General features: G+C 48.2%; 1 protein-coding gene across 4 annotated transcripts in view; it reads left to right on the forward strand.

Moving 5' to 3' along the window:
* The window catches only part of rptor (regulatory associated protein of MTOR, complex 1), a 145,388-nt gene that overhangs the window by 54,517 nt on the left and 66,042 nt on the right, over positions 1–24,829 (forward strand). For all 4 annotated transcript variants that reach the window (XM_088600061.1, XM_088600063.1, XM_088600064.1 and 1 more), the window contains exons 6-8: positions 283–429; positions 7,027–7,202; positions 16,593–16,652. In XM_088600061.1, coding sequence (XP_088456187.1) covers positions 283–429; positions 7,027–7,202; positions 16,593–16,652 — 383 coding nt within the window. The remainder of the gene's footprint in view (positions 1–282; positions 430–7,026; positions 7,203–16,592; positions 16,653–24,829) is intronic.

Here is a 24,829-nt window from a genome sequence, read left to right on the forward strand (position 1 = left end):
TGAACATAAGAACAGTTACCAAGACAGTGATGCCGTTTTTGGCCTCTCTAGCCCTTTGGTAGTTAGTAACGATTTGATCCAAGGACCTCTTCCGGGTGTTTCTTGAAAGAAACAAGGGTATTGGTCTCAACACTACAGCTGGGTAGCTTGTTCCATACTCCCACACCCCTTTGTGTAAAGAATCCCCCCCCCTCCCTTCAGCTCTCTGGTTTTCAGTGTTCTTCCACTTCCAGTCCCTGGGTGGGTGCTGATTGCAGTGTGCTGCCTTCCTGTCTGTTGCAGAACTACACACAGTACATCCCCTTGTCCATCTATGACCTGCAGACCTGGATGGGCAGTCCATCGATCTTCGTGTACGACTGCTCCAACGCCGGCATCATCGTCAAGTCTTTCAAGCAGTTCGCCCTGCAGAGGGAGCAGGAGCTGGAGGTGGGTGGTGAATTTAAGCAGCACCGTCTTCGTGCAGAGTCGTGGACTCGCTGGTATCTCTTGTTTTATTTTGTAACAAAGGTTATTAACTGCATTGGTCAGAACATAGAAAAGCACACCAAGGTGAGCAAGATAAATATGTGGTTGTGGTGTGAGTCTGGGTCTATCGTGGTAAGAGATTATCTTGGAGTTATTCTGGGGGTAAACCTGTAGGGATTTTGTTTTAAAACACCTGTTAGCATAGCTTATTCATATTCATTTTTCCCCCTAATCGTTCTGCTTATCCTTGAAGTGCCCAGGTTGTTATCCTGGAGGAGAAGAGCTATGGCTGAACAAGGAGGGCGGGCTGGTGATCAATGGCAGCCATGCACTTTCTCTTTTTACATATATATTTTTTTAAGTTTTGGATTTTAACCATCAGCCATTGCTGAAGGTGAACGTTGAACGCAGGAGAAAGTGGCCTGCTGTTTTTAAGTTTTCAGAGGTGTTCCCTCGAGTGACTCAGAAAGTGAGGAGTGTAAATAGAAATTTAGGCCCAGCACAAATGGGCGCTGCTTTTGGGGACTATTTGTCGACCTACTGGCATCTAAATGTAGTTTATGTAGTCCACATACCCTGAGTCTGATAAACATCAGTATTCCACACCTCGCTGCCTCGTAAATAAATAGACTTGATTCTATTTTATATATTCCTGGTCACGCTACCTAGGATGAATCAGTCGAAGATTGAGGGCGATTCTAAATCCGTATTGATAGGACAAGGTTATGGCAGAAAATTGAAATTACTGTACATCACACTTACTAAACGACAAGTAGCCATGCTGAGATCCAGGTGGAAAAAAGCAGGGGACGATAATTAGGAATTATCCTGTACTCTGGGCAGAGTTTAAAGCTCTACTGCATGTGTATTAAAATGCATTAAATTACCTGTTCAGTAGCAGCTATATGTTTAAGGGCATGTGAATTTCTAAGTGAGTGTTTACCTACCAGGGGTATGTGCTTAGAATACGTACCCAGGAAAAAAATAAAAATACATTTACTGAAAAGACTTTGGAGTTGCTTTTTATTCTGTTTCCATATAATATGTGGGCAGCTGGAGCTGTATGAATAAATAATAGGATTCAGTTTGCTTTGGATTTTTTTTTTATTGTGGCATCTCCTGTGAATTTTTAAAAAGCCGTCATTGCTGCAGCTCACTTTAAATAATTCAGTAGAAAGTTTTAAATTGTGGTAGATTATCTGGAAAAACAGAACAGAAAAATGCCTGTACTGTAACTCTGGCAAAACCTCCTGACTGTAGCTGGGTGGCTGCATCACCCTGCCCACATCAATGTGGATGGTTTAAAGCTCGCAGCTGACAGACCGCAGTCAAGTTAGCCTGCTATGTTTTTGTGCAGTGCGACGAGGGCAGTATTCCAGTGAAGGAAAGAAAAAAAACTTGCACAAGACCTCTTTAAGCCATAGGATGAGGTAGGCAAAAGTGGAGTATGAAATGAAAGCACTAGCCAGGCCCCAGTGGTTCAGTGTTGGATCTTCCTTGCTTTGTCCCAGGGGAACGAGTCTATGAATCTGTTCCAAGAAGGGAAGTGCATCTTTCATCTGCCTCTTCAGCAGCATCGTGATTGAGTAGTAATCTATTTCTCACACACATGCGTGGTTTACAGGAATCGTCCCGAGAGGCACCTGCAGCGCCTGAATGGAGGGGATACCTGAAATGTATTTAAAAACTAATTGCACTAGGAAAATCCATACTAAATCAATCCTGCACTTAAGAGAAGGGGGGCATTGCATCTAACTGCTTTCCTGGTAACACGATCTTACCTTGACAGCAGGGTGGGTTATTATTATTATTATTTTTTTGGTATTGTCTTGCTTTCCATGACAAGTCATTTACAAGTGGTTAATTCTTGCTTGTTTGAACCCACTAATTAAGTGTGATCTGGGAGAACTGCTGGACAGCCGGTCAGTCTTGGTTATAGCCCATAAGCAGTGCTGACCTATCCTGCTCCTGCCTTCCATCAGCAGATGTTAGTGGCTTCCCGTTCTCAAGTGGCAAAGTCATCAGTTTTTTAATAGAGCTGGAACAGTTCTGTAAAGTATTATTTCAGTTGGCATCGCTGTGTATCATAGAACCCCTTTGAGTGGGCGTGAGCCACTCATTTTTGCTTAGCTTTCTATGTCTGTATTGGAAAAGTGGGGAGCTGTTGGGGCAGGGCTTGCTTAAAGGGGTGCCTGGTACCCCCTCCCCCAGACCCTTGAAAGAAGGGAGCATAGAGTTAAGTGTCTGGGCAACCCCAAATTTGAAATTCAGCCTCCACAGAGAACAGAGGATAGGACAGAGGATAGGAATGTGCACAGTGGCATGCTGTGAAACAAATTAGTCCACAGGGTTTCCTGGCAACAGATGGGGACCCCCCTCCTTCTTCCAGTTTAGAAAAGGGATGCCCCTGCTTGTGGCTTCTATTAGAGCTGTGTAATCCTGTTTGCACACTTTGAGCAAGTGGCTGACATGCCCACATTCAGAATCCCCAGCAAATTGAGAGAGTGCCAGCCAGCATGCTTTCATGGATCAGGAGCCCACTGCATCAACGTATTGCCTCCATTCTCTCCTTCACTGTGTGCATTCTCTGTGTTTTACCCCCACCCACTTCTCCCTCTGGCTGGGAATCTCTTGAAAATAAGATGTCGATCCCAGGGGGCCACTCTCTGTTAAATCCACTACATTGATGGTGAAGGTGTTGAAATGGAGACCTGCAGCTGAACAGCGGATGACGCAAAGGGTTTTCCTATTTTTCCTAAACCCATTGATGTACATTCTCCAGTTTCGGCATGGGAATCCACATGCGGAATACCTCCTTTTTCATGTGTTGCTTCTATTGTCCTTTGCATTATTGCCTCTGTGCCCCAGCAGAGCCCTAGTTAAGGGGATTATTTTAATAAACTGCTTGAAGTTTGACTCTGCTTGAGTGGTCATATCTTTGAAATGGAGACATTCACCTGCAGCAAATCCAGCAGGTGTGCATTGACAGCGTGCAGACGAAACCTGTCAATGATATTTAACACATAAGAGCAGGGGAGGGAGACTGAGAGAGATTCCACAGTTGCTTCTCGGCAGGCTTGGTCAGGGCATGTCATCCTTGCATGTGATTGCATATCTTCCATGGGCACCACAGGACATGGCGTGTTAGTCATTGTACATCCCTTATCCTGCTTATTTCATGTACATTCAGGGAAGTTGCACAAACACCACTTGGGATTAAGCCTTCTTTTTATTTATTAAAAATACCAACATTCTTTACCTTGTGTCGAGTTTGCTCGCAGAGGCATTTTTTCTCTGATCTCTCCTTCGCTGGAGTGTAAAGCATTTAAGTCAAGAGAGTGCATCATGCTCACTGAGTGAGTACATACGCCACTCCGCCCCCGTGTTTTATAGATAGAGCTATACAGCTTTTGAGGATGATCCTCAGTTCGCTTCAGTGGACCTTCAGCATAATCAATTATTCACTCCTTGCAGCCCTTTTGCAGGATTTGTTAAGTTTATTTTAAGCAGATGGGCAAAGCACGCGTCTTGTTTTTTGAGTCCACACCAGCGCTGTTTTCACACGGCACGTGCAGGTGAGCATCGGAAGAAAGCCGTTAAAGAAAGGCGGCCGCTCAGCCTGCCCTGCTCGTGGTTCGTTGAGTTGGGGTTCCCATCCAGCTCATCCTGCCAAGCCTGTATCTGTTCACAGTGCGTTGCTCGGCACTTCCACATGTCCTCGTGTCATCAGGCGTCCATCCTGGTGTCCGCTTTCCCCTCGTTCTGGCTGTTGGTTGTGCCATGTTGCCAGGAATAATGTGATGATGCGAATTTGGTAGAACCGAGTGCCCCACTGTCCTGGATACTGCTGCCCACTACTGGTTTCAGTAGGACAACTGGGCACACCCAGTCCATCGCACTGGGCCCAAAGGGAGCAGGCAGCGCACCCCGTCATGATCAACTAAGACCATCCGAGCTGCCTGCCTGGAACAGGATCAGGTAATACCCCGATGATGATGATGATGATGTTGACGGCACTGCTGTTACATTACAATAGCTTCATTAGTTCAGAGGTACAGAGGGATTGCATGGGCTGCCTGGAGCGAACAGCTGAATTAAAACAAATGTGGGCTTTGCCGACCCCACTCCCTGATTGTCTCATCTTTGTTGTGATGAAATCGTGGCGCGGTTTCACTCTTGTTGGCGTTCTCGGGTCCCCCCCCCCACCTCCTCATGCGGAGGGAGGGAGGGAGGCGGGGGTCGGAGCAAGGTTTGTATGACTGAGCCGCGTTCCACTTCGCGGACTACCCTGCTTTGTTGGAAGTGACTGAGCTATTATACGCTAAATCAGCGCCGCGCCTCCCCCTGCCTCGGAGCAGCGCGGCGGGTTTGATTGCGCGCGGAGTCCCGCTTGTGCTCCAGTGCCATGTCTCATTTGCTCCACGGCTGAGTGCGAAGGCATTAATGATGGGTGGCGTGGAGCAGGGGAGGAGGGGCAGAGGAAGGCACCTGTTCTGGTTGTGTTCGGGCATCCTGTGCTGTGTCCCAGGGCGTGCAGCTTTCTTCCAGTCTGGAATTGAGCAGCAGCCTTCACCAGCGTTTGTCATTGTTCATTCTCTGTTGTTCTCGGCAGGCTGTCTGCTCAAAATCCCCTGCCTGACAGACAGATACGCACTCAGCTCTGCAGTACAGGAGAGACATTCCTCACCAGTGTTTTGATTGGACTGACTGATTAATCTGGCAGTGATGTCTGATTTGTACATTGCTTAATTGAGTCCAAGCCGCCAAGACGGGCTTAATGGCCAGTGCTGCTGCTGTTTCCACTTGTTTGTGCTCCAACAAACCCAGCCTGAATGTATGGAGAATTGCAGCTGGTACTGCTGGGGATAGAGCTCAGTTAACGGATCGGGGGCAGTCTGTGGAAGGCAGGAGAACACTGGAGCCCTTTGTGGTTTGGTTTGGGCAAATGAGAAGGAACTAATGGCTGTACTTTTTGTGGAACTGTACAGAAGGACCTCTCTTTGATGTCCTGTTTTTTAGTAGAAAACAATGCTTTTGTGTGTACTGTAAGATCTTAAGAACTCCAGCTGGAGGCCAGTCTGCTGTGGATTCAGCCTCACTTGGTGTGGGATGGGGTGTGGAGGTGGCCAGAAGATTGTGTCCATTTTTGCAGAAGAAGGACACAGTTGGCTTACCTGGAGCGAGCCTGCCGAGGCCGACCCTCCAGAAACGCTGGCGCCCACGGCTTGACTGACAGCTGCGACCATAATGATGAGGGTGGTGATGACTATAGGCGTTTCAGCTCCATTAGCGGTTGGTGGCGTGTTCGTTTAGCGGGTATAAGGCGAGGGCCCCCTGTCTGCTGCAGCGTTGGGGTTGCAGCCTCTGTGCATGAACTTCACTGAGAGAGAGACGGCAGCACCAGATCTGGCCCAGTTTAACAGAAGCCTTTCTGCAACTTGGTAGCAAGCTGCAGATTCCAGTTTTTGTTTTTTATCTGTCATAACTGTTTTTAGTTTTCCTGCTGTCCTGAATTGCCCTGTTCAGCTGACACACAGAGACCGGACGGCAGGCTGGCTCGCCTTTCAGAGAAGGCCGTGGGAGCAGTCTGCGGAGGCGCTGCTCCTGGCTGAGAGGATTATTATAGAATTCTGTTTTTGCAGAGAAAAGGCGAGCCCGGATTTTTAACCTTGAAGATCTCCTTGCTGCATCCGAGGTTGTCAGTTTGTCATCAAATGTTCCGCCGAAGCTTTAAGGCCTTTTTCCGTTGGCACCAGCTCGCTGGGTTTGCAGCGCCCGGAGACGTGCGTGGAACCCTGCCCCAGCTCAGTCAGCGTAAAATAAATATTAAAAGACACTCTAAAGGGTGCTCCGGGGAAAATAACCATTGTAGTTTCCAATAAGCTGTGCAAAAATAAATAACCCTCTAAAAATAACACTCTTCCTATGCGTTGTGGTTTGAAGATGCAGCGGCTGCTTTCTGTCCAGCGTTTCGTAAATTCACTCTTTGGACCTCGGGGAATTCGGATTACTGATACAGCATCGCCGCTGACCGCCCTGGCCTTGGCCAACGTCTTCACGCGCCTGTGATGGTTTGACCAGCCCATCAGGTCTCCAGAAGAAATAATACACGTCTCTCTGCTGGTCTTGTTGTCCCTTGCCTCTGGCTCGTGTCATCAGTGTTGCTCGCTCTTCACAGCCCTTTTGCAACATCTGTACATTTATTCTAAGCCGATACATGCGGGTTGGCTTTTCCTGAAACTTTTTTGGGGGCGTTTTTAGGGGGTGGGGATTGGTTTCAGATGGTTGTTGAAGAGCTTTTTCAGGGACCTCATCAAGAACTGCGCTCAAACCGGGTCGGAAAGTGGGTAATCCACAGTGTCGCCCCTGGGGAAACCGTGGCTGTGTCGTTATTCTGCTGTGCCTTCAGCAGCCCGCTAGCGATTCAAGCGTCAAACCGAATGCGAGGTCGAAGGGCTGTGGCTTCCATGGAACTTGTGTGTCCTGTGTCTTATGCCTGTGCGTATCCCGCATTCATTATCCCAGAATTTCTCATTCTGCCCCTCTCTGCCTCTCCAGGTTGCAGCCATCAATCCCAACCACCCTCTGGCTCAGATGCCCCTGCCCCCTTCCATGAAAAACTGCATCCAGCTGGCTGCCTGCGAGGCCAGCGAGCTCCTGCCCATGAACCCTGACCTCCCGGCGGACCTCTTCACCTCCTGCCTGACCACGCCCATCAAGATCGCCCTGCGCTGGTGAGACCCCACCTCATTCAGGTTCCTCCATTTCCAGAGTGTGCCGACGGGGGCCAGCTCAGGCGAGAGAGTTTCACACTTTCCCCTTCCTGTAAAGGATTGATTTAATAACTGAACTGTTGAGACAAATTTGTTCCTTCAGAGTTTTGTGAAACCTTTATGTGATCAGTTAAATCGAGCCTAAAGTGTGGCAAAGCTTGATAAACTTAAACTTAATTATTGCTGCTAAATTGACCTAAATAAGATCATAAAACAGTTGGTGTTTGGATTCAGCATTTACTGTCAACTTATCTCTGGAGAGTAATATCCCAACTGCAACTTGATGAGGACCAACAGGGAACCCCATGAGGATCTTGGACAACTAAACCTCATCACCTAAGCGGGAATAGGAATGGATAAATGGCTGATTTATCTTGGGAAATCATTTTTTTATCTCTCTGGGTACAGTCTGGCAGAAAGAGTTGGTAATGTTGGCTGTGATGCTGTTCGTTAATGGGGTACTGTTTTGGAGTTGTCCACCCTTGCTTTAGTGCAGAATGACATAGCTTATTTAGTCACAGCAACAAGCTTAACCCCCAGAAGGATTGAGGTATCATCCAAGATCAGTCCTGTCAGAGCAGTTTGATTTAATATGCATAGTCAAGGGCTGTTTTTTCTTCTTTTTTTTTCTGCTTATGAAATATGAAATTGACCTCAGCCTGTTCCATGACAGGCTCCCCACTCAAAACCCGTTTTAATTATTTTCTTTTCTAACGTTCGGATTAGTTTAGCTCTTTTCACACTGCAGTTTGCCTGACCTGCATATTCTTTAGCACAGTGCTGTACAACCCACCAGGTCTACTATTGTCCTAAGTCTCAAAGTACTCCCACGCGCAGTCCCTCTAATGACAGGACAGTGGATTTACAGAAACTGTTGCATTTAGGTCAGTGCAGCTGAAGTTCAGTTTGTGTGCGCAAAGCAGGAGATTGAGCTGTTTTGAGTACTAGTGGTCAGTGCAGATCTGGGCCGGGAGATTGTTCTAGACCGTTACAGCTTAGAGACCAGGCTTTTTGCTGCCTTGACACTCCAGTCTTGAGCCTTTTGGCCTTGAGAAGCTGCTAAGCTCTTGATATTTGAGGTCCAATGACCAGTGTATAAAACAGCTGCACTGAAAGGGTATTCTCACAGATTGCATGTGAAGCTACTTTCCTGACATGGTGTGTGAAGGGAGGCAACACTTTGCTTTATCAACACTCCTGTAATTCCGCTCGATAATGCTAGGTAGACTGGCTTGTCCTCTTATTAAATGTGCAGCAAGAGCTTTACTCTGATTCTCTGTTAATTGCAGTGGCAAGTGCCTAATGTGTGTGCTACCTCTTCATTACTCAAGAGACAGTGGCAGCTCACACTGCTATAGAGAGGGGAGAGAAGGGGGCTTTTTCTTGCTGTTGGGGTGTTTTTATAATGAGAGGCAGGGATGGCTCAGAAGGGGAGGTGGAGGGACGGACCTGGACAATTTGTTCTGTTCCATTCTGTGCCACTGAGAGTCATGCTGAAAGAGATCTTCAGCTGCAAAGTCAATTAAGTAATTAAAGACTAATTAAATCAGGTAGCCATTAAGCGAAGTCTGTTAAGCAGCTGAGGCTCAATTAAGTAGTTAAAGCAACAGTTGGACTCCATCCCTGCTGTGGCAGGACATGGAAGAACCTAGGCTGTCCGTCCCTGGTGTTAAATGACTGAAGTCCTGTAACTCCTTCAGTTTCCAATGTTTAGCTCTACAGGATTAGTCTTGATGAAGAGACACCAAGCTGCTTGATTTGATTTTGGGTTCACATCGAGCCCAGACTCGCTTTTCACAGCTCCATGAACCAGTGCCCCACACTGGGTGCAGGGCAGAGATCAGCTGAGCTGAGCCCTGTTCACCTGGGCTTGGGAGCTCTGCAGGATATTCTGGATTTGATCATTAAAAGATATTCGACAGTAAGAGGGTCCTCTCTCGCCAGCCTTGGCTTGCACAAATAGGGAGTCATTCTGGAGACCTGTTTCAGTCTGGTCATGTGACAGACCCTGTATCTAAATAAAATAGCTAGAAAACTGTCCTGACGAGTTTCAGGAGTGGGAGAGAGGTCCTGTGAGTGGGGTGCAGAGAATAAATACTCACAACATACCTGCTTCCTCTGTTCACTGCTGATGAAAAGGCAAGCCAGTGTGACCTCACTCTAAACCTTTCCAGGACTCATGGCGAGTATTTCCGTGACCACACTTTTATTCTGTAATCTTCCGTAAGATTTCAGTTTTGCCTTGTGTGCCCGGTGCCTTGCCACGCCAAGTTTTGCAGAAAGAGTTTTTCCAATAAATCTGAGTTTTATAAAACCTAGGAAATATGCCAGGTATTCCTGCAGAATTCAGTGTGTTACTGCAGCACAGAACACAGTGCAGGTCTCGTAGGCAGCATGGAGAACGACATGCTGCACTCCAGCACCTTAGTAAGCAGGAACTGAAGAAGAGTTTTCCTCAAGTGCATGGCCCTGGCATTACTGCGTTATTTTCTTTTTAATGCAGGGCCCCTTGTGTTCCCACTGAAGAATGGAGAGAGAGCGAGAGTCTCCTTAAGTCTGAACGGCTTTGCCTAGGCTCCGAACTTGCAATGAATAAAGCCGTCGCTCGAGAGTAAGGCAGTGAGAGAGAGAGAGAGAGAGAGAGAGACCGATTTCGCAGTTTGCTGAAGCAGAAAATCAATGCTGATGGAGCACTGTCTTGAAGGGGTTTCCCCTGCTCTGTAGGACTGGGGGTGGGGGTGGGGGGGTCACTCTGGTTTGCGAAACTGCAGGTACCAAGGCGCGTGGGCGGATTCTGAAAGACTGCTGCATTTTTTAAAGAGTTCCCTTATTTCCTGAGATCCGATGAGCACTTTCCAGCCGGCGGGATGGGCTGCTCCCCCTTTAAAAAATTAATTGTCTTTGCCGCATGGATGCCACCGATTTGCCGTCTTCCTCGAAAAACAGGCACGTGGTGTTCTGGTTTTTCTTTCCGCGAATATCTGTCAGGAGAGTTCGTTATGGGAAGAGCACCGCCACTGCTGGTTTTAAATCTGTGTTTTGAAGAAAGAAGTGGGTCACCCCACTTGGGAAGCTTTTTTTTTTTTTTAAAACCATCCGGATGCTTAAGCAGTCAGCACCAGGGGAAGCGGTACTTCACACTATTTAACCAAAAGTGTCTTCCTCTGAATCTTGCTTATGTATCAGAATCTTGCCTCGTGGTGACATTCCAAGTGCTTGTGCATGCTAAAGGGTCTTGCTGCAATGGCGTGAAGTCCAGTACATCCTGGGTTTCAGTAATCACAAACGAGGTGCATGCAGGCGAGGTAAAATCGTTGATGAAGGCCACACGCGGCTCCTTGCACGTTGCAGTGCGGGCCACGCCCGGGCCGCTCCATCCATTGCCTTTCCTTTTCAGCCCCCCCAGCAGGACTCCAGCGTGGAACTGGGAGTGAGCGGTGGCCATGCTGGTTTTGTCGGTGAGCACACCTGCACGCACGAGAGAGAGGAGAGGCCGCCGCTCTTATAAATTCGTTAAACGTGCAAAAAGTGAGATAAATGGCGCGAAACGTGATGACTAAACAGGATCCCTCCCTGCCTGCGGGGGCCGGTGTGCTGGGAGATGAATGTGCGATGCCTTTACAGGGAGGGAGGGGGTGTGTGTGTGTGTGTGTTTGTGTTTGTGCGCGTGTGAATATTACCCAGGCAAATGAGGGCTCTTCGCCGCGTGGAGGCTTCCCTGCGGTAGCTTCCGAGGAGTCGCCGGTGCGTTTTTGGCTGATGTGGCGCTTTTTCAGATTTTCTCCGCTGCGCCCTTCTCCAACCTCCACCCCCCCCCCCCCGCAGCTCCCAGCGCTGAGATTTGTTATTTTGTCGGGAAGTCGTGAAATAAAGGTTTGAAAACGCACTGGAAAAATATCCCTACCAAACGCCTGTCCCCCCCGCTGCCTGGCGCGCAGCGGTGCGGGCGTTAGTCTTATCAATCAGTATGCAAAGCCAGCCTGGGACTCTTGCCCACCATCCACAATCATGGCACATGATCTGACAGGCAGATAAACAGACTCCATGGAGGGTACAGGCACTCATCTCTACCTCTCCCTCTCCCTCCCTCTCTCTCTCTCGCACTCTTTCTCGTGCTTCCTCGGGGCTCTCCCCTGTTGCCTTGAAATTAATTTGCGTCAGAGCCTGTGGGAGGAGGGCGAGAGAGACTCATGCTCCTGCCTGCTCCGAGCTTCCCAGTTAATTCTCTCTGGTCCTGTCTTCACACTGGGACATTCCCCCCAACCCCGCCCCTCTTCTCTGCTGGCTCAAATTAGAATGCTCTCCGGTGATATTTCTAAGGTTCTTTGGTTAGGCTTTTCTTAATGTTTTTAATGTTAATGTTTTTAATGTTTTCTTAATGTTTTTAATGTTTCTTTATTAGCCCTATACAATTTCTTGCATTAGGAATTCGTCTTTTCGCATACTCCCCCTTTTCTCCCCAGCTTTTCTCCATGGAGAAACAGACACACAGACAGGGAGAGAAGCTGGGGGTCAGAGCGCAGGGTCAGCCATTGTACGGCGCCCCTGGAGCAGTTGGGGTTAAGGGCCTTGCTCAGGGGCCCAACGGAGTAGGATTCCTCTGCCGGCCGCGGGATTTGAACCGGCAACCTTCCGGTCACAGGCGCAGATCCTGAGCCACAGAGCCACCGCTCCGCCCATTTTCTTGTGGAAAATTATTTATTTTTTTAGACAAAAGAGGAAAAAAAGATAGCGAGCAGAAAGCCTTCTCTCAGTCGTGCTTCGAGATGGCAAGACCTAGCACGTGCACTGCCCCGCCCCGCCGCGGAAATCCCTTTGATCCGCCGCCCTGTGTCAGACTGACGAGCGCTTGCTCTCTCGCTGCAGAGCCAAAGGGCTGCCGTCCAGTCTCTCTCCTAAAATACGAGCAGGGATGCTGGGGGGATCTGGGACTGCCAGCCCCTCCTCGGAGAGCCGCGCCGCTCTGTGCCATCATCGCAGTGGCCTCCGGCCAGCTCTGCTGTGCTAGCAGAGGGAGAATTCCCTCCAGTGGCGGCTCTGGCGACGCGCTCCGGTTTGACAGGGGGCAAGCTGTGGCCTCGACCTCCCACGTCTGTGACTTGAGGTGCTCCATCAAAACACCTGTTCAAGATGCCAAGAATCGGCAGCGACAGTGTGCAGCATGGAGAAAAATAGGAGAGGACTGCCTCAGTCTGTGCTCCTGGCCAATGTCTGTAGTGGACGGGCCCCTCGAGTGCCCAGGCAGGTTGCGTCCTTATTTCCCCACGACATTTGTGCACAGTATTGGAAAAGCTAGCACTTTAGCATGCTCTGTGAATACCCTCAGACCTGCCACTGTTTCATACTTATAGAGGCTCAGTCCAGTCAACACCAAATAGGAAAGAATTTGTAAGGAATCCAGTAGTAGTAGTAGTAGTAGTGCAAAACTAATTCAGCCTAGCCAGAAAATTTTAGCCTTCCAAGAGGGAGGTGTCAAGAGCAGTTTTTATAGTATTAGAGACAAACTGTAGCAAACATGCACATGTATATATACATATACTGCGACCGATGTAGAAAATAACAGCAATACGAACAAAGAGAAATGAAACGTCTGTGCGTTTATTTGAGCACTTTGTGTTGCCTTGTGAGACTTGTGTGGCCGACAGTGTTGGTCTAGTGTGGGTGGGGAGTCAGTGCAGTAGAGGGGCTCTCTTCACAACTCGCAGCAAGTAGAGACGCCATATTCTAATAATGTAATAATGTTTCTTAATTAGCCCTATACAATTTCTTGCTTTAGGAATTCGTCTTTTCGCATACCCCAGCTTTTCTCCATGGAGACACAGACACACAGACAGGGAGAGAAGCTTGGGGTCAGAGCGCAGGGTCAGCCATTGTACGGCGCCCCTGGAGCAGTTTAGGGTTAAGGGCCTTGCTCAGGGGCCCAACGGAGTAGGATTCCTCTGCCGGCCGCGGGATTTGAACCGGCAACCTTCCAGTCACAGGCGCAGATCCTGAGCCGCAGAGCCACTGCTCCGCCCTTCTGCTCCGCAGGCTGGAGATTCTGTTCTCCAGCCTGCTGCATGAAAGCGATCCGGGGACACTTTTTATCTGCAAAGATGCGTCTTTGTGACACGTCTGTTAGCTGCATCCTGAGAGGTGATCCGTTTTCCTCTTCATGCTTCCAAGCCTCCCCTGCTGTTCACGGACTCTGGAGGCTGGAACCCCAGGAGTTCTTGTTTTGTGCTGGAGCGGCCGGCCGCGCAGGGCCTCTCCCACCCTGTGCGCGTGCTCAGGGTTGCCTTCCCGTCTTCTCTCCTGTGCTGCGAGAGGAGCTGCAATCCGTGGCGTGGCAAGAATATACCAGTTCAGAAGCATCGCTTGTGGGTTATGGCTCATACTGCGTCTTATGTATTGTGTAGCAGTCTGACCATCACAAGAACTGCTCTGTGCCTTTATGTATTTAGAGAAATAGTCTCTTATTTTTGGATACGATTAAATGTTTTTAGAGTGATCTTTTTTCATTTAAACCATTCGTGACTGTCGCGCAAGCACTAAATCGGGTCTTTGAGAGCTGACTGACCACAGGGGACGAGATGATTTGACCCGTGAAATGTCAAGCCTGGTGGAAGTCAAGAACATAAAATAGGAAGGGACCACTATGTCCTGTTTGTCAAGAGAACAACACCTTTATGCCTTTTGTCATGTTGGAGCAGCAACCGCCAACAGTGGAGTCAGGTCTGCTCGAGTGCTGAATCAAGATTTTGTGTCGAACACACCGATGGACAGTGTGAAACAATCTGTATGTACAGAACGATTCCGTTAATTGTTGCATACAACAGACCAGTTGATTGTAAGGTTTAGTATGCGGGTCTGGGCAGAAGTGTCTAGTTGCTACCAAATTCTTCTTGTAGTGATTGGTAACAACCTGACTGCCTTGATCAAGTGTGGGGATCTCACTTGCTGCCCTTCCTGTGTGCTTATCCTGACATCGTTGCACTCCAACAGGGCATCATACCTTCTCATGTTGCTCGTTGTGACAGCAGCTTTCTTACTCAACAGGCCTGAGCCCCAGTGAGCAAGTGCAGGATGGGACAAGCTGGTACGAAATGTGGCATCCAGGGCTCAGAGACCAGTGAACAGGCACGGGCTTCTCCAGGCTCTGTGTGAGGAACTGCACAGAATCTGTCAAGACGGGATGATATGGAGCATGTAGCACCGATGTAGAGCTCATACTGCTTCCAGCAGTGGCCACGGATGCTTCTGGCCTATGATGTTCACAGCCAGAGCCCCTGTTGATCAACCCTGCCGATGACAAATGTCGACCAGTGCAAAGAACGTGCCTATGTCATGTCTGTGCAATACAGTGTCCGTGTACTTGCTGCCAAACAGATGCTCAGGCAGTTCTCTTCCCTAGTCGTACACCAGACTTTTCTGTGTGAGCTGCTCTGGGATCAGTTTGCAAGGGAAAGGCGCTGGCGTCGGTGACTAGCAGAGCCAGCCTTGGCCATGTGTGAGCAGGCTTGACGCGAGGACTCGTGCTGCAGCTTGACCTTTACAAGAAAGCGTGGATCGCAGGCAGTGGGGCAGAGCCCAGCTCTCGCCTCTCAGGGCTGCACTGCAGAGGAGCAGCAGGCCTGGCAGATGTTCCTCAACTCTTCCTCTTTTTTTTTATAGCTCTTGAGGTATGAGTGTGTGGAGCCGGAGGGCGGGGGTTCTGAAATGTGAAAAGGAATTGAGCGGCGTGTTACATGCCCTGTACACGGAGGGCAAGAGTTTAATCTCAGAGGTGCTACTCTGGATGCAAACAGGAAAACGCAAGCTGTTGGATGACCTTAAAAAAGAAAGGCTCAGCCTTTTTTTTTTCTGAAGAGCTTCTCTTTTTTTCCCCTCTCATTTGTTTTGATTGCCCTGGTGCCAAGTATGACCCAGAGTGCAGTGGCTGTGCAGATCCTCACCTGAGCCGTGTCAGTGGTGGTGGGTGGGAGTATTATATAATTTGCTAGTTAAGAAGGCTGTTGCAGATTGCAAACATTTATGCCCATTAATTATTAGATGCTCCACAGCCAGACCTGCCTGGATAAGGTACATGATTGAAAGGAAATTAGCTTATTGTCTAAAGACAGTTTTGATGCAGAAGAGGGCTTTCAGAACTGTGAGATGTGAAGAACAACTTTTTTTTACCCTGCAAAGACTTAACCAGCATTCTCTCTGAAAAGAGCCAAAATGTCACCAGAAAGCTGGATTGCTGCCGTCAAAATGCAATTAACCTCTTTGCCTCGGAGGAAGCTTGTCTGATTTGGCAGAAATTGCATTTCTAAAGAGGCTTACATTTTTGAGAGACGTGCCCAAAAGCAAACAAAACAAAAACATTGATTTCTGCTTTTTTAATTAAAAAACAATGTCATTAAAGTAGCAGATCTAGAATCTGAAATGCAGTAGATCAGAAGAAAAACTTTTACACAGGACTCTGTTAGCATACTGCTTGGATCACTTTCTTGTTGGTGGTCCCTGTGGAGCAGGAGGAAGAACAGTCCATTACCTTTTCACTTGGAAAAAACATGAACGTGGCTCTGGGCTGAAAGTGAAATCCCTGCTACCTCTGCCTGCTAGAAACATTTATCAGAGCAGAAAAACATGTTTTGGTCAATTGTAAAATTGTATTCACCGTAAGAAATAAGAGGATAAAAGTTTCAGTCTGACTTTTAAGTTGCTTCTGCAAGTAAAGATGGTTTGATCATTTTAAGTGCAGCCTGCAAGCGTGTGTACTTCTTCTGATCACTGAAAGGATGAGGCAGTCGGTTAGCTTGACTAGGTGTCCTTGTAGCCACCACATCTCTGCAATCACACACCCCCTTTCGCCTCTCTGCTGGACCTCGCATGCGTTTGAGAATGCGAGTCTTCTGCCTGCTGCCCGTGGCAAAATAACTACCCTGCCCCCTTGCTCTCTTGATAAGATAAGATCACTTTATTGGTCATATACAATTTCTTGCATTAGGAATTAGTCTTTTTCGCATACCCCAGCTTGCTCTCCATGAGACACACAGACAGGAAGAGAAGCTGGGGGTCAGAGCGCAGGGTCAGCCATTGTACAGCACCCCTGGAGCAGCTGGGGTTAAGGGCCTTGCTCAGGGGCCCAACAGAGTAGGAGTCCTCTGCCGGCCGCGGGATTTGAACCGGCAACCTTCCAGACACAGGCGCAGATCCTGAGCCACAGTGCCACCGCTCCGCTCCCCCTTGGTCCGGCTTCCTGAAAAAGACAGGATCACTTGGCGAGTTTGGCATCTCTCCCTCGGCGTCCTCTCCGCGGAGCCCAGGTCCGCTGTCCCTCTCCTTTGCTGACGCCGGCCTCTCTGTCTCCGTTCGTCCCCACAGGTTCTGCATGCAGAAGAGTGCCAGGCTGGTGCCCGGGGTGACCCTGGACCTCATCGAGAAGTAGGTGGCGCTGGGTTTTTCTGCTCAGCGCAAACTCTCGCAGTCGCCGCCGCTCTCCAAGTTCGAGTGCGTCTTTGAGTGTCTGTTTATTTGACCCTTTCAGCCCAGTTTGGAAGTTTCTGCAGCTGCTTTGTCTTTGTTGTTATGTATTTAATAAAGCACAGGTATATTTTATTCCACAGCTGAAAGTTGAGTTCTGTCACAGCGTAGCTCCAGGGGAAGGTTAGGATGATTAATGTTTATTGTTTCTTTTATGCAGAGCGGATGGAGAGCCTGTTTTTGTGTAAGAAAAATAATTCTGTGCCGTTTGTCAGTACCTGAAGCTGGTAATACACAAGGGAGAGGGGGAGTGTTGAGTTAATTGTATAATTACACTGTGCAGGGAGTAAGCAGTGACCCTGTATACAGTCCAGAAGTGTCATTTCAATGAAGTGTTCAGGCCATATTTAGGATTTGTGTTGGGGGCGGGGGCTTTGAGTTTCTTTCCTGGTTGTCATCTTTAATTCAATTAAGACATTCAACTGAAGTAGCCTGGTGTATCCAAACATCTGACAGCTACATGAACATAAAATTAAGGCCCGTTTATTTATTGTTATTACCTGTCAGGAGGAAAGGGCGTGCTCTGCTAAACACACGACTTTGCAGATTTCTGAGTCGGCCTGACCTCTCATCTGTACTAGAGTTAGTTCTCCCTTGCTGTTGAAGTCGCAGCTGGGTAAGATGGAGTGTGCCTGCCGAGCTCCTCTTCAAACGGAGGCTCCCTCCTCCCGCAGAAGGCAGAGAAAACTACACACTGGAGACTGAAGCACAGATCCCGTCCCAGGCTTTAAACAAGTAATAAAAGGCAAGCAGAAAGGCAGAGGAAAGAGGAATGCCTTTGAAACTAGGGTTTTGTTGTTCCCCCAGCTCACAGAATTGAGAGTATTTATTTCGTCTTGAAAGATATTCTTTAAGCTTTTAAGTCAAGAGCATCCTCTATAAATCGGGGATTTCCCTCTTTGATATTTGACAGAAGGCACCAGAGGGAAAAAAAAATGGCAGAAAAAAGCTGAAGACAATTGCAGGAATGTAAATGAATGAATAAGTGTTGTGAATCTCACAGTAAATGCACTATTTTAGTTTTAGGCATGGAACACTAATTGTTAATGTAATGTTGCACCGTGCAGTTCATTAAAGTGCTGGTAATTGTTGAAATGAACTGGTAGGTGTTTTTTGCTCTCGGAAGTCAGTCTTGGTTTTCAGGAGACTGGTTCCTTAGTGAGGTGCTGTGTCAGGTGTGATACATTCAGGGTCAGCGTGCACTTTTATGGGGTGTATACCAGTGTTAACGCTTGGAACCGAGGTTTCACAATGGACAACTGTACTGAACTCCTGAGGTATTTTGACTGAAGCCTGTTTTTGAGGATCCCTTTACCTTCAAAACCCTCAGGCACCTCAGGGGGAAGGATAAGGGGAAATTCTGCTGCAAAGTGCCTTTTGTAAGTCATAAGCGGAACCTCACTGATTCCCTCCTCGCCCTCTGCCCGTGCGTTTAAGGCGGCAAGTGGGTCCGTTCTGAGTCATAAATTGTCAATGAAAAGGTGGAGCGGATTTGAACTACAGGAAGGAATCAAGCAGCCCTCAGCAGGCTGTGGGCAAGGCAGGGCACTGACACCACGTTCCACCGCAAACAGAGGCTCGCTCCTTGCGCGCCGCACTGGCGAAGGAACAGCGCAGGTCCTGTCCCGCCCCCCCCCCCATGTCGTACTTCCTTGAATGTCCCGTGCAGGCTGCCTGACTCAGGGCTCAGAGGGCACATGAACGTGCGGGACATGGACTGGGCCCAGACTTTGTGCCCCGGGGTCAGGAGTTTCATCCATACAGAACATGCCGGCAGTGCCAGAAGGTTCTGTTTGTTCAGACATGATGGAAGAAGATGGAAGAAGTGGGAATGAAGAGATGTCAGGTTCTGCCTTTATTATCATTTTTTTTTCTTCCCGTCCTTTATGATCTAGCAGTGCGTGCTTGCTGAGCTCCCACTGCCAGGGACTGGTGTTTGCACAGCCTCGGCACATCATTAAGGAATGTAATAACTGTGTCAATTAACACTCAGATTTGCATAAAGCGCCAATAAAGGCGCCGTGATGAAGTGAAAATGATAAGAATCTTAGAAGTTTGAGAATATCAACCTAACAAAGATACATGGCTCGAATCTGTCATCGTGGAACAAATGAGTTTGAAAACGCCGTGCTCTCTCCGCAGAAAGGCCGGGAAACTTTCATCCACGAATGTAAACCGATTAGTCTTTCATTTCTCCTGGGAGGAGAGATGCAAGTCATCTGTGCCGCCTCCTGCCTCCACGGTACTGTCTAGTGTTTTGACCTGTTGAGTATCTGAGGTTTGCGATCCCTGTGTTTTGAATCCGCTGCTGTGCTCAGTCATGTCAGCGAGTTCTGCCTCTGTCGTGCCGGTTTGCTCTTTCCAGCACTGCTCTGTGTGCCTTGCTCTCTCAAGTCCATTAGGATGATGTATGGCAGCCAGACACACTTAGTTGCACATGCTAAATCAGCACCTAGAACATTAAGCAGCTAAATAAGCAGAGGAGAGATAAGGACTGGAGGCTTTTAGAAGTGTAACTTGGATGTTTACGATCCGCTGTGCTGTCCAGGGTCCGTGTAATTTTTGCCTGTAGCTCTTTTAATGTTGCCAGGTTTTTAAAATTATTATTCAGGTCTTTATCAAACAGCAACTTCATCCATTAATTTTTCTTTCTTGACATGGTATGCTTTCCCCACCCCCCGTTGCGCTGAGAGCTTATAACCTCGGATGGAAGTGGAAAAGGGCTACATGTTCTCTACAACCCTTTGCATCCCAAAAATATGTGGGGCTGCGCTGTTCTTGTTTTAATTGCATGCTTGCATGTCAGCCATGTGAACCCCTGGATATGCACAGCAAAAGTTGCTATGTCACATGCAAGGACACGTACAAAAATGTTCAATTCTTTTGGACACTTTACATACTGACAAAGTAGTTCATGACCACTGTGTCCTTGTGCATCTTGAGGAGAAACTGACTTCATTCCTGGATAAATGAATTGGCTATCCCCATTATTTTTAAACTTAGAATACTTTAAATACTTGCAAGATCCTTCTATTTGCAGTTTTCTTTTAGGACGCAGGAGGAAGGTTGTGTGCATTGCATGTGCTTTAATGTGTACGTTCCTGTAGTTTAACTTGCTGTGTGGGAGAAAACAGGAGTAAGGGCTGGGCCTAAGATCTGGGCTTTGCGGCGCAGTGCAGATCAGATCCCATGACATCCGGGATTTGTTAACGCATCAGGCGAGAATTGTTATCTCAGGAGAACCTTTTAAATGGCTTGCAGGAAACGTACATAGACATTTAATTGCAGATAATATCCAATAACAAAGCTTCTGGGTTTTCTTAAGTCTGTGGACAACCACTCGCAGGATGTAGCCCTTGCTAATGTTCCTGGCGGCAGCAATTAGGGACACACATCCAAGCCAAGGAGTGGCTTCCCTTGCATGAAAGCTGGACATTAACCTGCGCAATTTTCCGGGACCGACGCAGAAATCCAAGGACACTACAGCTGTAGGCCAGCGATTACCTGCTGCGCAGGGATGGGGTTGGTTTGTGCCACCAGCTGCGGGCTGGCACTTCTCGGCGTGAGGGGTTCACCGTGTTGTCGGCCAGGGGTCCCAGGTGGTCCCAGGTGGTCCACTGCAAGTGCTCTTCAGAGAGCAGGTTGACCCCCGTGTCCTATGTCTCGGCCAGGAGGCCGCTGTGACCGGGATTCCCTCAGCGGTGACACAGCTGGGTTTGGGTCCGGCCGGGTGGGGAGGCTGTGGCACGGACAGGCCACCCAGCAGGCTCCCCCGGTCTTGCGGTGCCGTAAGTGACAGCTGCGGCAATCGTCTGTTCCTTGCTAGGTCTGTAATGCTTCTTTGATTCCACGTTGCCGAGCTTTTCCCCCCGAAGGGGCAGCAGTTTCTCTCCCCCTCTTCCTCAGTTCTTTCCAGTCTGAGCTGATGAGAATGATCAAGTAAATTTAGCACTGTTATTGTTTTATAGCCGTCGTTCATCGATTACACGCGCAGTAAGCCAGTAAAAAGTATTTCTATCCAGACGACTTCCGAGGTAAGGTCTCATGCCGAACAGTAATGTGTAATGCGCACACTCGCGTTTTGAGATAAATATTGAAGAAACAAAACAAAGTAAAAACAGAGTGATTATTATCCAAAGTGTGGCCTGGAAGAAAATTATAACCTGCCTGCTGATTCCATCACTAAAGGAGTCATATTTACTTATCATTTGTATGGATTGTCAGTTACCCAATGTGAGAATCCTGCCCTGAGCATAGCGGATCGCTAAGATGCTGTACAGAAGATTATGCCTCACGCTGCTGGACAGCCCACTGCGATGAAATCTTCTTACGATATTAATAGAAGTTACGTTGTTCCGTGTCTTTTCCCCCTTACGCCCAGCAAAGTCACCTAAGCTAGCAGAAGGTGGAATAGATTTCCTACTGCTTGGAGGGAGGTAACTCCCTTTTCTGTCGGCACGAGTGACGCTGCTGGCTGCCCAGGTTTCATCAAGGTATCCAGACACATCAGTGATCAAAAGATGAATTCAGCTGATGATGGAGGTTTCAGTGATATGAGCCTTGTTTGCCACTGACAGCCCGTCTTATCTCAGTTGCCTTTTAAGTCATTCTCTACTTGTAGTGATGATAGTATTGCTCTTTTGCGTGTAAGTCGGCTGTGTAAAATAATGCCAGGAAAGATAAAAAGACTATATGGTAAAGCAGTGTGCTGTAAGTGATGTGGGCACACTGGAGAGCCCATTTACACCAAGGGCTTACCTTTTGGCTCCTGGCATCATTAAAACGTGAGTCGCTGAAGCAGCTCCCCTTCAGTAATTGAGGGCTATTATTCAGCTTGTTGAAGCAAGCTGACCTTATCACTGTACTGCTGCGACTGCAGCTTTTTTATTATGTGTTTTTTGCCTTTCATTTTCCTCTTAAATGTTCTGTCCTCCTAAATTCATTTTTTGCCTTTTCTGTTGAAGAGCCAAGCAGGCGGCATTCTCTCCTCTCTCTGCTTGTCTCTCCTCCTTCTCCTTCTCTTTCCTCATTCTGTCTCTCCTCTTCTCTCTTCCTCCTCCAGCTCTCTCTTTCCTCATTCTCTGCTCCTTCTCCTTCTGTCTTGCCTTTCTCATCTCCTCTGACACTCTCTGCCCTCTGTCTTGTCCACTTGATGGCCCCTCGTCTCCTGCTCACTTCTTCATCCACAGTGAAGATAAGTCAAACGTTTGCCTGGTCTTGTGCTTCCTTTGTGTTTGCTGTGCTGTTTCTGCTTGGAGGATTGCTGGGCTGTGAAGCGCCAAACAGAGCCATTGGTCAGTGGTCTGAGACTGGCCAGTTTCTGAGCAAGGGAAGTGATTGGTTCCATAAGCGAAAAAGTAAGAAGCAGGATGGGTCAGGCAGGCGTAGAGCAGAGCATTACCCAGTGATATTACCCCCCAGTCTGGGGGGGGTCCTGCAATTTGGAGGCCATGTGGTGAAACCTCTGGCCTCTTACCCATCATGCCAGGGGTTTCAGCTGGTGTTTTGGTGCCAGAATGTTGTGAGCTCACTTATAGCATTCCTGGGTAGGTGAGCATCATAAATAAAAGGTGAGCATAAAAAAAATGATGGATTTATTTGAACTGCACATCAGGTTTAGAGGAAATATTTGCAACACTCTTTTTTTGTGACAGTATTGAATGTATCCCAGTACAGTAGTCCTGCTCTTAGGAGTAGAGTATCCAGTGGGGCTTGTGGTAGAATGGGGCACATAAAGAAGTGATGGGAGGGGATGTCACGGCTGGGCAGCTTAGTATTTGGGTGGGGCAGCAGTGAAACAGCCCGCTGCATTCTCTCGCTGCAGAGGGTGGTGCGACACTCAGTACGACTCCCCGCTAAAGTGCCAAAAGTCCTGCTAGTGAGACTCGTCAGGGGAACTGCCAGCAGAAGTGTAAAGCACAGCAAATGGCGCTCTCAGCAGTCACTCGCGTGGAAACGGAGCCTTCCTCCAGAGACTTGCGGTCCGTCGGAGTGTGGGGTGATTTTTTAATGTGACATCTTCAATCATGTTGGTCTTGAATACCCTCTCCGTGCCTTTAATTCAGACAAGTCTCTCGTTCTCTGTTGCACACTCTCTCCCTCTCCTCTTTGCTCCTGCCCCCGGTCAGTTTTTACTGTGATGGCTGCTCCCAACACGTCCCTTGTCCCATAGCTCCGTGGTGTTGAAACCAAGGTCAGAGGTCACAGTGAAGTGAGTGATCTGCCCAGTATCTACATGGTATGGAACGCTTGCAGCATTATCCACCTGTAGTGGGTTTACCCACCTTTGGTTTGTAGTTAAATTTTGCAGAATTATTGTGGCCTTTGTTTTACAGACACATTTAAGCTACTGAAGCTCAGCAGGTGTGAGCCTGGTCAGTACCTGGATGGGAGACCTCCTGGGAAAAAACTAAGGTTGCTGCTGGAAGAGGTGTTAGTGGGGCCAGCAGGGGGCGCTCACCCTGCGGCTCATGTGGGTCCTAATGCCCCAGTGTAGTGACGGGGACGCTATACTGTAAACAGGCACCGTCCTTCGGATGAGAGGTAAAACCGAGGTCCTGACTCTCTGTGGTCATTAAAAATCCCAGGGCGTTTCTTGAAAAGAGTAGGGGTGTAACCCCGGCGTCCTGGCCAAATTTCGCTTTGGGCCTTACCAATCATGGCCTCCTAATAATCCCCATCTCTGAACTGGCTTCATTACTCTGCTCCCCTCCCCACTGAGAGCTGTTGTGTGGTGGGCGTTCTGGCGCACTATGGCTGCCGTCGCATCATCCAGGTGGGGCTGCACACTGGGGGTGGTGGAGGGGATCCCCATTACCTGTAAAGCACTTTGAGTGGAGTGTCCAGGAAAGCGCTATATAAGTGTAAGCAATTATTATTATTATTTAGCTTCACTACAAGATTTTAGGATTTAGAGGACTTGCTGCAACTATTCTGACACCTCAAGGACACTGACAAAGTCCAACAAAGACACTGACAGACTTCTTCCGAATGAACAAGTTTAAACTACAATGTAGGGCATTTATAAGCAAGAATAGCAGGCACATCTTTTCATTCGAAGGGGTATGGGAGTTAGGAACACATTTAGGGCCTGAGATGAGTTTAATTGTAACGAAAATGGGCAAACTGAAGGAGACGCACACAAGGTGTATTTCATAATCCTCATATAAGATCATAATCCGCAGGGCGATACTTTATCGATGGCCTGATGCCGGAGCTGTCACTTTTATACATGCAAGTTTATTGAGTCTCGCATCTAACCGCTCATTTTAACGAAAGCGCCGTGACTTCTTTGAAACCCCGCCATCAGTCATCGCAGCTCTTTTTGTTATTTATAGGCGTGGTGTAAAAATCTTTTCACTCGTCGGTCTGCCGCCGTTTTTTTTTACGCAACGCTGGATATCGGAATCTGTTGTCGTGCGGGCCCCCCGTGGGGTCGCGGTGCTGATGAAAGGAGGGCTGCCGGATGCCTCCTGCGGGCTGCTGTCCCGTTGCGGGGTCGGTCTGATCGCAGACGCAGGTTCCCTGGAGAGCTGCACCAGGTGCAGTGCGCCTTTATGCCAGCCTGGCGTGATGAGAGTCTCTTCACCCCGCCGCTGATGAAATCCCCTCCTTGATGTGATCTTGCTCTGCGTCTCCAGTGCACGACTGCCGTAGTAGTCCTTGCGTAAAAGCCAACCACTGTCGTCATGGTTTTAGCGTGGCATGAAGCTACGTACGTCGCTGACCTGCTTTATGTGTGTCGGCTCGTCAAAGGCAGGATGAGGAGCGTGTTTTTTAATTAATAATCACAGCTGATGAAGAGCTGAAAACGTTTCATTCCAAGTCCTTTTCACTCTCAGATCAGATCTTTCTCTGCTAATACTCATTTCTGCTTTTAATCACTTGAGATTAACAGCAGTTTTATTTATGACTCATTATATATATAATATTAAATTAGTCTGTCTTCTGGAATCGGGGGGAATCTTATTGAGAATGACCTCTTTAAATGGCTCCATAAGGAAATAACAATGGACGAAAGCCACCCATTTTTCACTGACCAAATAAAACATTAGCAAATGAAGCTAAATTGTGTGTAT

This window comes from Lepisosteus platostomus, chromosome 11 (genome assembly GCF_059453375.1).
Source record: "Lepisosteus platostomus isolate fLepPlt1 chromosome 11, fLepPlt1.hap1, whole genome shotgun sequence".
Lineage (NCBI taxonomy): Eukaryota > Metazoa > Chordata > Actinopteri > Semionotiformes > Lepisosteidae > Lepisosteus > Lepisosteus platostomus.